Raw genomic sequence first — 12,835 nt, 5'->3', positions numbered from 1 at the left:
GTGTACCTCGGTAGCTGGTTGATGTATGAGGCTCTGGGGTCCATCTCTAGCACTGAAGACAACAAAGTCATCCTGTTGGCTCATGCTTGAAATCTCAGTACTAGGAGGCTAAGACAAGGGAACTGAAGCGGGTTCAAGACCGGCTGGGCTACAGTGTAACAGCTATTTAAAGGGCGGAGGTGGGTGGCGCTGATTCTGAGGGACAATTCTGTGGAGGTCAAGGTCTCCGGTAAGACTCCAGGTCAGATTTCCCGCCCTGAACACGTGACCTAGTCGGCTCTCAGCCCTGGGTGCGTTCCTCACGCTTGGCCAATGGGAGCCCTGGATAGATCCGGTGGGCGGGGCCGCTGCCGTAAAGGGCACAACATTTTTTGTGTGTGTGTGTGCTGCGGCTCTGGGCCGGAGGGTCCCAGCTGCTAGCGAGTGGGAATCGGCTGGGACGGCGTACGTGGCCTGCGTGAGTGTGCGTGGTGACGGCGCGTGCGCGAACAGAGTGGGCAGTGTGGCAGGTCCACGTGCGGCCCTCGCCGCGACCCCCGCGGCGTAGCTCCATGTCCCGAGACACCCCGGCCTCCGCGGCCCTCCCCGAGTGGCCGGCCCGACTCCCTGCTACTGCAGTGACCTCAAGTTCGGCCAGCGGCCACACATCGCCATGGTGACCGTGGGCAACTACTGCGAGGCCGAAGGGCCGGTGGGGCCGGCTTGGACTCAGAATGGCTTGAGTCCCTGCTTCTTCTTCACACTCGTGCCCTCGACACTCATGGCCCTGGGGGTACTGGCCTTGGTGCTGGTTCTTCCCTGCAGGCGTCGGGAGGTGCCTGCTGGCACAGAGGAACTCTTTTGGGCGGCTGGCCCTCGGGTGGCTCCCTATGCGCTGCAGCTGTTTCTGGCCACGCTTCAGGTGGTACTGCCCCTGGCCGGCCTTACTGGCCGAGTGGGCACTGCACGGGGGGTCCGCTTGCCAGGCTACCTACTGTTGGCTTCCGCGCTGGAGAGTCTGGCCAGCACCTGTGGCTTGTGGCTGCTCGTGGTGGAGCGGCGCCTGGCACGGCAGAGTCTGGCAATGGGCGTCTGGATGAAGTTCAGGCATAGCTCGGGTCTCCTGCTCCTCTGGACCGTGGCGTTTGCAGCCGAGAACTTGGCCCTGGTATCTTGGAACAGCCCACAGTGGTGGTGGGCCAGGGCCGATCTGGGCCAGCAGGTGAGGGGGCCTTCTGGGGAGGAGGAGAAGCACTGACGGTTGATAAGTACTGCTTCTGGACCTACTGGTTCCATGCTTTAGGATGACTCTTAAGAAAGAAAAGAATGGCGTGTCTGAAGGTGGCTGGAAGCTGATAGTCAACTGGTGGGAATAGCTAGCATTGAATGGGGTGTGTCTGTGCTGAGTCACTGTGGTTTTGTTTTTTGTTTTTTGTTTTTTTTAAACCTGTTGCTAGGCCCCTGAGAAGCATCTGAGTGTTATAAGCAGTAATACAATGGGCTTTGCATCCTGGTTTACACCTGTGCTCTGTTTCATTCCAGGTTCAGTTCGGCCTGTGGGTCCTGCGATATGTGACCTCTGGAGGACTGTTTATCCTGGGGCTCTGGGCTCCTGGACTTCGACCCCAGTCATACACCCTACGGGTTCATGAAGAAGACCAAGATGTAGAAAGGAACCAGGTATGCCAAGTTTGGTAGCCCATGCCTTTAATCCCAGAGGCAGGAGGATCTCTGTGAGTTGAAGGACAGCCTGGTCTTCAAAGTGAGTTCTAGGACAGCCATGGCTGTTACACAGAGAAAAAAGAAAAGGACCAGGTATACCTATTTTTTTTCAATCAAGAGTGTATCTTCGTGTCTATGCTGGGGGTAGAATACAGTACCTTGTAAATGTTTGATTTTATTCCCTGTCATCATCCTTGAATGAAATGGGCACAACAAAGACATCAAAACAGCCTCTCCATGAGTGAAAAGTTTCTCTGGGGAAAGCAGAGAAGCAACAGGGGTGTGTGTGGGAGGGTGTGTGTCTCCAGGATTATATGAGACCTGGGAGTAAGGGAGTCTGAGCTAGGGTGGGGACTTGTGAATAGGGAGGAGCCTAGAGGCTAGCATTGACATGCTAACAGGCGGCACCATAGTTATACGTCAGTAGAAGAGCCATGTGCCCCCCTTTTGCCAGAGATCAGAATAACTCCTTTTAACAAGTAGAACTATCTTCAAGCCTCTGGGCGAATGCTGGCTTTTATATAAACGCCACCAAACTTTGGGAGAAGAAATTTCTCGGGGGACCTGATCATCCTGTCTCCAGAGGTGAATGAGTCCTCATCACAAAGTTCAGTCTGTGATCCAGTAGCTTTCCCAACCCCTGAGAGGGGACACTTGTGAGCGCCAGATGCCCGTGAACTGTGGTCCCATCTATTATTTCCTGAGGATACTGGGGGGAGTATACTTCTTTGTTTCTAACTCCTCTCCTGGGTGCCATCTTCCTAGGCCCGATCCACAGACCGGACATCCACCTGGAAAGACCTTGGCAGGAAGCTTCGCCTCCTGAGCAGCTACTTGTGGCCTCGGGGGAGTCCAGCACTACAGCTGATTGTGCTCATCTGCCTGGGGCTCATGGGGTTGGACCGGGCACTCAATGTGTTGGTCCCCATCTTCTATAGGGACATTGGTGAGGGGGTGGAAGGGTGTGTTCAGCTTAGTGGCTGGGGTGGCTCTTACCTAGGGAGGTTATACGAAGACGGGAGCTGGGTGGTCAGAACCTGGGTGTTGGAGGTGAACCCCGGTACCTTTAATCCACAGTGAACTTGCTGACTTCGAAGGCTCCTTGGAGCTCCCTGGCCCGGACTGTTGCCACCTATGTCTTCCTCAAGTTCCTCCAGGGGGGCGGCACTGGCAGTACAGGTATGAGGGACTCTGTCCTTACCCAGGTTGACGTCAGTCTCTCCCATGGCAACTCCCTCACTGTCTTGTTTCTGATTCTTCTTTCCACAGGCCCTTTGGGCACTTAGACCTCTTGGTGTTGGGCTGATGTGTCTCATCCCCCAAGACCAAGAAAGGCTTCCCTGGTTTCTCCAGGTTTTGTGAGCAACCTTCGAACCTTCCTGTGGATCCGGGTACAGCAGTTCACCTCCCGTGGAGTGGAGCTTCGCCTCTTCTCCCATCTGCATGAACTCTCACTGCGCTGGCACCTGGGCCGACGGACAGGGGAGGTGCTTCGGATTGTGGACCGGGGAACATCCAGTGTCACAGGACTGCTCAGGTGCCACACCAGCGGGAAGGGTGTGTGGGAGGGGGAGCTGGGGCAGCCCAGCTTGAGCTGCCTTGCCCCCGTCCTGCCTTACTTTAAGGTCTCTTTCGGCAAATTACAGGAAGAAGTTTTATGTCAAGTAACTCAAATAATGCAGACCACTCATGTGGTGGCACATGCCTGTAATCCCAGTACTTAAGAGGTAGAAGCAGGAGGGTCAGGAGTTCAAGGCTAGGCTCGGCTACATAGTGAGTTGGAGCTTGTCTTGGAAGACTTAGGATTCTGTCTCATGAAACCAAAGTGGGGCCTAGAGAGACGGCTCAGCAGTTGAGAGCACACACTGCTTTTGCAGAGGACCAGAATTCAGTTCCCAACACCACTTGTCTCAGGCAGCTCACAACCACCTGTCCCTCTAGCTCCAGGAGAGCCGACACTGTCTTCTGGCCTTCTAGGGTACCGCCCACACCTGCCAACCGTATGTGTGTAGTTTAAAAAGAAAGGGGGATGCAGACAGAACAAACCGTAAGAATTCCATTCATTTTCCTAGAGTTGCCATGTTAAGCTATGCTTTTGTATTTTGCTTTAGATCTCCGAAGAGTCAGAACTAATGTGGTACTCTTTTTTAAACCAAAAGCTACCACAACGTAGGTTCTTTCTCAAAATTGCTTTAACAAAACCTCATGAGAATTGTTTCCTTCTTTCCTTCCCTCCCTTCCTTCCTTCCCTCCCTCCCTCCTTCTCTTCTTTCTCTATCTCTCCCCCTTCCTTCCTTCCTTCCTTCCTTCCTTTTGTTTTTTCAGGACAGAGTTTTTCTGTGTAGCCCTGGCTATCCTAGAACTCCCTTTGTAGACCAGGCTGACCTTGAACTCACAGAGATCCCCCTGCCTCTGCCTCCTGAATGTGTCACCACGCCCAGCTGAGATTCCATTTCATCCATGTACAAAGATCTCTCTTCCTTGTAATTGATAGAGGTTATTTGTTATTGTTTTGGGTTTTTGTTTTTTTTTTGGGGGGGGTGTGTGTGATGCGATGCTGAAGATTGAACCAGTTAGGGCCTTGCACATGCTAAGAAAGCACTCCGTCCACATCCTCAGCCTTGTCTTTACCCAGGCTAGTCTTAAGCTCTCAGTCTTGCCTTAATTTCTAGAGGACTGGGATTATAGACCTTTGTCAGCAGGACTTACTAGCCATCTGACTCTTGAAAGGTATTTAGATTTGTTGCTGTGGAAAATGAAACACTACAGTAACACACTCGTGGAGGTAAGATTGCTGGGTCTAAATCTTCAAACCTTTCTCTCACCTGACTTACTCTCCTAGCTACCTGGTGTTCAACATCATCCCCACCCTGGCTGACATTATTATTGGCATCATCTACTTCAGCATGTTCTTCAATGCCTGGTTTGGCCTCATTGTGTTCCTGTGCATGAGTCTTTACCTCAGTGAGTGCTGCCTGGGGAAACCCTCTCCCTGAACTGTGTGGGTCTTCCTTGGCCATGAGCCCTACCCTCACTCAGCCTATTGACCTTCAGCAGCCCCAGGGTTGGTGGGCTTGACCTAGTCTCTGTCTACTCCCCTGTCAAGGTTGAACCTTAGCCAGGGAAGGGCACGTATGTCACATTAGGTCCTCCCCATGTGACCGGTCAAGGAAAAACTATGTAACACAATGCATCTTCTTTTCATGTGCCAATTAAAAGTGTTTTTCTACTTGAAACTTCGCAAGACTACAAAGATGTCTTGCATGCAACTCCTTTCCTTGGTGAATGGAGTTCTCCCTCTCCCTTTCCGGGTCTGGGTTCCTGGGTGCTAGCGTAGGTTTAGAATGTGCGGCACAGGGCATGGACAGCTATATTTGGTCTCAGCTGTTGGGGATGATGTCCTGTTCTTCTCCCTCCTGTCATCCTCCTCTAGTACTGACGATTGTGGTCACTGAGTGGAGAGCCAAGTTTCGCCGTAGCATGAACACACAGGAAAATGTCACCAAGGCACGAGCAGTGGACTCTCTGCTGAACTTTGAGACGGTAACAGAGGCCCAGAGATGGTGGTGGGAAGCGAGGAGAGGTGGCGGAGCGTGGCTGGGACCACTGAAATGATGAAGGATCTGGAGGGGATATTAGAAATTGGGAAGCGGCAGAGGCAGGAGGACTCTCAGAGTTCAAGCCCAGCTCGGATAACATAGCAAGTTCCAGGCCAACCAGGCTACATAACAAGACCCCATCTCAAAAAAATATTTTTTTAATTATTAAAAATAAATGTAGATGCCAGGCAGTAGGAGCACACAGCTTTAATCCCAGCTCTCAGGAGGCAGAGGCAGGTGAATCTCTGAGTTCCAGGACAGCCTGGTCTACAGAGTGAGTTCCAGGACAGCCAGGACTACACAGAGAAACCTTGTCTCGAAAAACCAAAAAATAAAAGTGAAACAAATTTAGAAAGTGAGAAGAAGGGATCTGGACTCTGGAGGGAATGCTCCAACAGTTCTGTGCTGTGTGAATTCCTCAGGTGAAATACTACAACGCTGAGGGTTATGAAGTGGAGCGCTATCGGGAGGCCATCATCAAGTATCAGGTGAGGATGCTCACGTGAGCTGACCTGGGTCATCCCCAAGGGTAAAGTCGGAGGTGCTTGGACCCCGATTGGGATTGGGCGGTGGTTGGCCCACACAGGCCGGTCCTTCCTCCCGTTCTTTTGTCCGTTCCCAGAGTTTGGAGTGGAAGTCAAGTGCTTCGCTGGTAGTACTTAATCAGACCCAGAACCTGGTGATTGGACTTGGGCTCCTCGCTGGCTCCTTGCTTTGTGCGTACTTCGTCAGTGAGCAGAAGCTGCAGGTGAGGCAGACTCATGAAAGAGAAAGAAGAGGGGCCCGAGGCCCACGTGAGCGCCACTAGGCTCCCGGACGGGCTGAAGACAAAGGGACAGCAAGAGCAACTGCGGCCTTCCCATGACGCACTTGCTTCTCTGGGTCTCTACAGGTTGGGGACTTTGTGCTTTTCGGCACTTACATCACTCAACTCTACATGCCTCTCAACTGGTTTGGCACCTACTACAGGTAACCTGGTCCCCGTCCCTCATCCGCTCGGGGTGCACGGCCCCCACAGTTCCTCGCGGGGGCCCCAGCTCTCGTTCTTTTTGCAGGATGATCCAGACTAACTTCATTGACATGGAGAACATGTTTGACTTGCTGAAAGAGGAGACAGAGGTGAGGAGAGGGGAGGAGTCAGACGGGGTAGGGGGCGGGTTTGTGTCTGGGAATCCCAGGCCAGTGATGGTAGCACATGTTGGCTGTGTTCTCCAGGTGAAGGATGTTCCTGGAGCAGGGCCCCTTAGTTTTCACAAGGGCCAGATTGAGTTTGAGAATGTGCACTTCAGCTACGCTGATGGGTGAGTGCTGCCCTTTGCTTTGGTTCTTGCCCCTCATCTGTTTGCACACCGCCTTCCTGCCCTCCGTCCTGCTCAGAACCCCAGCTCTGCAGTCCACCACTGTGGTACAGGGAACAGAGAGAGCCTAGACAGGAGAGGGGAAGGACCATTGCTAGCTCTGGGGTTGGAAGAGTCCAGCTCCTCCTCTAGGATTCCGTAGATCCACTGCTGAGCCCACCGTTCTTCCTTGCAGGCGGGAGACCTTACAGGATGTGTCCTTCACTGTGATGCCTGGACAGACAGTGGCTCTGGTGAGGCAAGACCTAGCTACCCGGCCGGAATTCCTTGACTTTCTCTCATTCAGTGCTGATGATGGCTCCTCATGACCCTGGCTAGGCATTCAGAGCCTGATTGTAACAGGCAACAGGACTGAATGTTGCAGCCTTCCTGGATCTTGGTGGCCTTTTAAAGAGGGAGCCTTAAAAGCCAGAAGGCCTGAGAATTTCCTTCCCATGTTTCCAATGTCACAGGTGGGGCCATCTGGGTCAGGAAAGAGCACAATTTTGCGCCTGCTGTTTCGCTTCTATGACATCAACTCTGGCTGCATCCGAATAGATGGACAGGACATTTCACAGGTAAGGTTGCCGCAGAGAAGACTGATCTAGGCTAGGGATCTATGGAGGAACAGCAAAGGATAGGCATCCCTGAGATATCAGCCTTGCAAAAAAGCTAGGGCCTTGCATGGTCTGATGGCGCTGGTCTGTAATCCCAGGATGGAGGATAGCAAGGTCAAGTTCTGCCAGAGCTACAAATGAGTTCAAGACCAACCTGAGTTAACTCAGCTAGACCCTGTCTCCAAATAAACGGGGGGAAGGGAGGCTCCCAGGTTTACTCTCCAGACCTCCAAAAATGTAAGAACCTGGGCCTTAGTGCCATGTGACCAAGAGTCACCCAGGGAAGTAATCACAACGACAGTGTGCCATGTGAGGTATGCATGTCTGTCTCTCAAGAGGCAGAAGCCATGTTTTCTGCTCATGAATGGAGAGGACTTGGAGAGATGTGTGATTTGCCCACCCAGCTAGGATTTGTGGTGGCCATGGCTGGAATCTTCCCCTAGGCAGCTTTTCCCCAGTGCTTCCTGGAAGCTTGAAGGGATCTCACAGGACAGGGTATTTTTTGGTCTTTCGGTCTCAGGTGACCCAGATCTCTCTCCGGTCTCACATTGGAGTTGTGCCCCAGGACACTGTCCTCTTCAATGACACCATTGCCAACAATATCCGCTATGGTCGTGTCACAGCCGGGGACAGTGAGGTAGAGGCTGCTGCTCAGGCTGCAGGCATTCATGATGCCATCCTCTCTTTCCCTGAAGGTGAGGTCTCTCTCCCTACCCAGTGAAGTCCTGTTAATCCCTCAGATTCAGTTCCACCCTTCCCTTGCCCACCTGCCCACAGAAACCAAGTGGATTTACATGTGACATGAGGGAGGTGCTTAATATCCACAGGGTATGAGACGCAGGTGGGCGAGCGGGGACTGAAGCTGAGTGGGGGTGAGAAGCAGCGAGTGGCCATTGCCCGCACCATTCTTAAGGCTCCAGACATCATTCTGCTGGATGAGGTGAGGCCCCGACATTTGCCCGTCCTTCTCCCATCCACGGCTAAGCCACTTCCCGAGCAGCTCCCTACCTTGCAAAGCTATCACCAGTCCATCTTTACCAAAGTCTTATGTAGTTCACGAAGCCAAACTATCCTGGAGGCCTCCACAAGGAGCCTGCGTCCTCCTCTCCTTGGAGTCTCTGGGTAGCCAGGCCATCTCACCCAAGCTCTTCCTATAGGCAACATCAGCCCTGGACACATCCAACGAGAGAGCCATCCAAGCCTCGCTGGCCAAAGTCTGCACCAACCGCACCACCATCGTCGTAGCACACAGGTACAGGACCAGAGGGCTCGCTCGTATGGCTGGCACTGGGGACAGACCACTTTGGATGGGGGTAGTAGGTAACTGATGTCTGACCTCTCAGGCTCTCAACTGTGGTCAATGCTGACCAGATTCTTGTCATCAAAGACGGCTGCATCATAGAGAGAGGAAGGTGAGTCATGCAGGGTGAACAGGGCGGAGGTTCCTGGAGGGCGTCTCCCTTGTTTACTCCCTGTTCTCTTTGAGATTGGGGTGAGACCCGTGGGTGGGACTTACACTTGCCTTATCATCCCAGGCACGAAGCTCTGTTATCCCGAGGTGGGGTGTATGCTGAAATGTGGCAGCTGCAGCAGCAAGGACAAGAAACTGCCTCTGAAGACTCTAAACCTCAGGACTCCGCATAGTGACAAAGGTGACCTCTTCCCTTCCAAAAGCTAACTCAGGAGACAAAGATGCGTTCCCTCTCCGTGGCCCATTTCATCCTGCTATAGGAGTTCGGTGCTCGCTATTGTACAGGAAAGGGGCCTTCCAGAAAGCACTGTAAGGAAATAAATGGACTGCACAAGGATGGCTGTGGCTTGGTTGTGTGAGGGACCTCTAGTCCCCTGAGATGAATGAACATTCCTGTCAACGCTGGTTATTCTGGGTTAGAGAGGAGAAAGAAACACACAGACTTCTTACTAACTGCCAAGGTCTTTACTCTGCCCAGGCCTCTCCCTGTCCACTACATGTGGCAGCCTGGGGTGGGGGGTTGGGGGGGGAGGTATGACAAGATGAAAGCGGCTGGGGATGGAGTCTACCAAGGCCCCAGACAGAGAATGGTTCCCAGCCACCCTCTGCAGCAGCAGAACTAGCAGGGTCGTTCCTTGGCTTGGCTGGACAAACTTCCTTCCTCTCCAGGCTCCATGGAGTATCCTCCACGTCACTCTTGCTTGTCTCTGTAATCCGGGCTTCTCTGTGCTTCCTTTCCCTGGGTACCCTGGAGATGTGAGGGTCACAGTCCTCAGGTGAGCCTCCCTCCCCAAGCCCAGGACCCTAGCACAGGCTGCAGTTGGACGGCTTCAAGCTACGGCTCTGCGCCTGGAGCAAGGAGAGGAGGAGAAGAGAGTGTAAAGTCAAGACAGGAGCGAGCAGGTCCCGGGTCAGCTCGGCATGAGCTGGAGTCACTGGAGGGAAGCAGAGATAGTCAACCGCCCAATACTCTCCACAGCGGGGAGGGAGCATCCCTAATTCTCACCCTCCAACACAAGACCCATTTTAGCCAGTCCGCATACCTGCTGTTGTTGGTATTCTGCCTCACTGGCTGACAGTGCCTGTGCCAATGCCAAGTCTTCTTCCTCCTGAGAACTGAGAAAGGAAGAGCTTAAGTTTATAAAATCCGAGGATGTGATCTGTTCAGTATCATGGTGCTGCGTACCTCTTGAGTGTGACCTCAATCTTTACTATAACCAACAGGGTAGATATTAGCATTGTTGCCATTGGTTCAGAGGAAATCAAGGCCTTTAGGGATAATTCATCTAATCTGGAAACGAAGTTTTTAGCTATTGTAGTGGGTTGGAGTGGCCTCATCTCCATCCTTCCAAACAGATCTTGCCTTCATTTAGAGTAGGTACCTTGGGACCTGGGGTTTAGCCTCTGCAAGGGATAGTTCCAGGGCACGTTGCAGAGCCTCATCCTCACTCTGCAAAGGAAGAAAAGAAAGACCAGTTTCCTTGGATTTGACTCTGTAAGGATCTACTTGTGTCTATTCAGCCTTCCCTAACTCACCAAGCCATTCTGTAAAGCAATCACTGGAGGGGATGTCCGGGGTGGAATCTGGGATGTGACTCTAGGACAGACATTAAACAGACTGTGGTTAGAGATGTGAAGGGGTTCAAAGGGGGAGAGAAGAGACAGGTAGGCCTACCTGCTGGGAGAGGAAGAGGAAGGCAGGGTCCGACTTGGACTGGGGACAGTGCTTGTAGAAGCCAGACCTTGAGCTCTGGAGATAGCAGCAAGCCTGCAGGGAAGAAAGACATTCTAACACACTCCCAGGATATGCTTTGGAAGTTAAGAGGGTAGTTCCTCTAAGCATTCTGCAAAACCGTATACTTTGAAAAGGAGTTAAATCGGAAGCCGGGAGGTGGTGCTGCACACCTTTAATCCCAGCACTCGGGAGGCAGAGCCAGGCGGATCTCTGTGAGTTCGAGGCCAGCCTGGGCTACAAAGCGAGATCCAGGACAGGCACCAAAACACTACAGAGAAACCTTGTCTCAAAAAAAAAAAAAAAAAAAGAAAGTAAGAAAAGGAGTTAAATCGGGCCCAATTTTGCACATAGTCTGTAATTCCAGCTCCCTGGAAGATTCAGACAGGAGAACTGAAAACTGTAGGGCAGAGTGAGTTCAATGACAGTCTGGGCAACTTAGTGGACTCGTCTCAAAGGAATAAAAAGAGCCTGAAGTAATGTACACTGTAATCTCAGAATCTGAGGTCTGAGGCAGGAGGACAGCCACAAGTTGAAGCCAGTCTGAGCTAAAAAGTGAAGCCTCTGAAAGAACAAAAAAGGGCCAAGGCTCTGGTACAGTGCTTGCCTAGTGTGTGCACGGCCCTGGGTTCTCTCCGGAAACAAAAGGGGGAAAAGCATGAAGAAAGACTACTTTGGTCAAGGCAGCTATGGCTGAAGCAAAGCCAGTAGAGTACTTGGTGGCAATTACCCCGCCCGGCTGGTCAGATGACCTTCCCCAGAGCAATCATGGTCCAGTGGGTGACGGTGCTTGATGCAGAAGTTTCGGCCACACTGGTCACAGGTCAGTTTCATCATCTCCCTCTGCCGGCAGCCCGAACGCTCACACTTATTGGTGAAGATCTGAGATGAAGCAGGGTTTGTCATTTATGAAACTCTTTTCTCCCCACGGAGCTAGCCGTTTAGGTTTGCAGACATCGGTATTCGAAGCTGGGTTGTCTATCACTAGCCCCTCCATTATTCATTTACCTTGCGTTTTTGCTGCGCGGGATCAGAGCGACAGTCTCTGTCAATATGCTCTCCCACAGCCCGGTCAGGAGCCTCCCCTCTGGCCACCGGCACAGGCACATTACAGAGCGGGCACACAGGTACCTGGATATCCTATAGTCAAGGAGCAGGAGTCAGTCTGAGCGCCAACCAACCTCTTAAAGAACCTGGATATACCACCCACAAATACACTAGAAAACAAAGTTTCCCAGGACCGGGGCTTAGAAACACAATAACTAAGAGTGGGAACTCTAAGGCAGACAGATTCCTGAAAGCATCTGCTCCCGCTCTTCTCAGAACCACCCCCTTTCACCCTCATGATCGCCCCCTCACCTTTTGGTAAGCTGATCCACAGTGATGCTGGGCGTAGGCCACATGGTCTGCGCAGAAGATGCCGGAGCAGGCATCGCACTTGAGTGGCAAAAAATCTACAGAGAATGGGTGGGATTGCAGGTTCAAAGGGAAACTAACCTGATTGTCCTTTCCTCTAGCTAAAGGCTGCCACTCCGGTACGGAAAACTCCGCCCTATTTGCCGCACACTGCACCCCGTCCACTGTCCACGATGCCTTTGGCCACGCCCCCTCGCCCCCGCCTCCCCCAACTTGGAGCCCCGCCCTCCTGGCATGGCCCGCTCCCGTGCCCACCCTCCCCGCCCCACCTGCCGTCCCCAGTCCCAGCCGCCCGGCCCCGCCCCCCCCCCGCGCGCTCCGCCCCTCACCCAAGCGCTGACAGCTCGGCTCGGAACAGTGAGCCCCGAGGTCCGGAAACTCCATGGCCAGACCGTGCGGGGCCAGCCGCGGGGAAGAAGCGAGCGCCGAGCGTGCCGAGGACTCCCGCTCCGGGTCCGGTCCGCAACCCAGCAACTCCGGGGGGCTCCCCGCCCCGCCCCTTCCTCTCCCCCGCCCAGCACAGGTTACCGAAGCCCGGGCGCCTGCCGGCCCGCGGCCCCTACTCCTCCTCCCGCTGGCGCGCGCGCACTGACGTCATCGCGTCGGGCGGGCCCGCCGCGGGTGGGCAGTGAGTTGCGGGCGGAGAATCCCAGAAGAGTTACGTACGCCTGGGACCCGGCGGCCTCTCGCGTGCTCGTGTAGCTCGGAGAAGGGTTTTTCTGGAAGCCTCGGGGATGAGCGAATCGATCACTGAAGGCAGAATGGGCGTATCGGTGGACCAGGGTGGTTTGGAGGAGTTCTGTCTTTGGTCGGCTTCTCACTGCGCGTCCCTTTTCTCCAGCCATTTCTCAAGCTCAACGCTGCCTCTTTTCTTTAAGAAATGACAGCTACTATGTTTCTCTGTGGTGCAGATTCCTCTCCAGGTTTTAGGTTTGATATCCATCCTTTAAGACATCCCTGGC

General features: G+C 53.3%; 2 protein-coding genes across 3 annotated transcripts; one reads left to right on the top strand and one right to left on the bottom strand.

Annotated features, from left to right (window-relative positions):
* The first annotated feature begins 375 nt into the window (after window positions 1–375).
* On the top strand, window positions 376–9,062 carry Abcb6 (ATP binding cassette subfamily B member 6 (Langereis blood group)). The gene is made up of 19 exons (XM_052749907.1): window positions 376–1,201; window positions 1,522–1,659; window positions 2,467–2,647; window positions 2,779–2,880; window positions 3,055–3,238; window positions 4,544–4,665; window positions 5,135–5,244; window positions 5,723–5,788; window positions 5,923–6,048; window positions 6,193–6,269; window positions 6,356–6,419; window positions 6,516–6,601; window positions 6,834–6,891; window positions 7,111–7,215; window positions 7,775–7,949; window positions 8,082–8,194; window positions 8,412–8,506; window positions 8,598–8,666; window positions 8,790–9,062. The coding sequence occupies exons 1-19, from the start codon at window positions 653–655 to the stop codon at window positions 8,896–8,898; spliced, it is 2,529 nt and encodes an 842-aa protein (XP_052605867.1). The 5' UTR covers window positions 376–652; the 3' UTR covers window positions 8,899–9,062.
* A 113-nt stretch (window positions 9,063–9,175) lies between these two features.
* Window positions 9,176–12,451, bottom strand: Zfand2b (zinc finger AN1-type containing 2B). Of its 2 annotated transcripts, none has more exons than XM_052749933.1 (9): window positions 12,203–12,451; window positions 11,817–11,911; window positions 11,466–11,597; window positions 11,188–11,339; window positions 10,401–10,493; window positions 10,262–10,322; window positions 10,108–10,175; window positions 9,769–9,841; window positions 9,176–9,473 (listed from the first exon to the last, which is right to left on the bottom strand). In XM_052749933.1, the coding sequence occupies exons 1-9, from the start codon at window positions 12,255–12,257 to the stop codon at window positions 9,417–9,419; spliced, it is 786 nt and encodes a 261-aa protein (XP_052605893.1). In that variant the 5' UTR covers window positions 12,258–12,451; the 3' UTR covers window positions 9,176–9,416. The 2 variants fall into 2 exon arrangements, with proteins under 2 accessions (XP_052605893.1, XP_052605895.1); XM_052749935.1 differs by having other exon boundaries at window positions 9,176–9,574; window positions 12,203–12,448.
* Window positions 12,452–12,835: the final 384 nt, after the last annotated feature.

This window comes from Peromyscus californicus, unplaced genomic scaffold (assembly GCF_007827085.1).
Source record: "Peromyscus californicus insignis strain IS unplaced genomic scaffold, ASM782708v3 Scaffold_21__1_contigs__length_65335640, whole genome shotgun sequence".
NCBI classification, from domain to species: domain Eukaryota; kingdom Metazoa; phylum Chordata; class Mammalia; order Rodentia; family Cricetidae; genus Peromyscus; species Peromyscus californicus.
Note: the sequence above shows the minus strand (reverse complement) of the source record. Positions and strands in the feature narration are given on the sequence as shown.

Bases quoted from the DNA above. Each gene is read 5' to 3' on its own strand.
- Zfand2b (XM_052749933.1), bottom strand. From the start codon at position 12,257: ATGGAGTTTCCGGACCTCGGGGCTCACTGTTCCGAGCCGAGCTGTCAG. The intron at 9,842-10,107 runs GTACCTACTCTA...TTCCTTTCTCAG, and splicing joins GCTAAACCCCAGGTCCCAAG to TTCTCAGGAGGAAGAAGACT. The intron at 9,474-9,768 runs GTATGCGGACTG...TCACATCTCCAG, and splicing joins CAGAATACCAACAACAGCAG to GGTACCCAGGGAAAGGAAGC.
- Abcb6 (XM_052749907.1), top strand. From the start codon at position 653: ATGGTGACCGTGGGCAACTACTGCGAGGCCGAAGGGCCGGTGGGGCCG. The intron at 1,660-2,466 runs GTATGCCAAGTT...CCATCTTCCTAG, and splicing joins AAGATGTAGAAAGGAACCAG to GCCCGATCCACAGACCGGAC. The intron at 2,881-3,054 runs GTATGAGGGACT...TGGTTTCTCCAG, and splicing joins GGGCGGCACTGGCAGTACAG to GTTTTGTGAGCAACCTTCGA.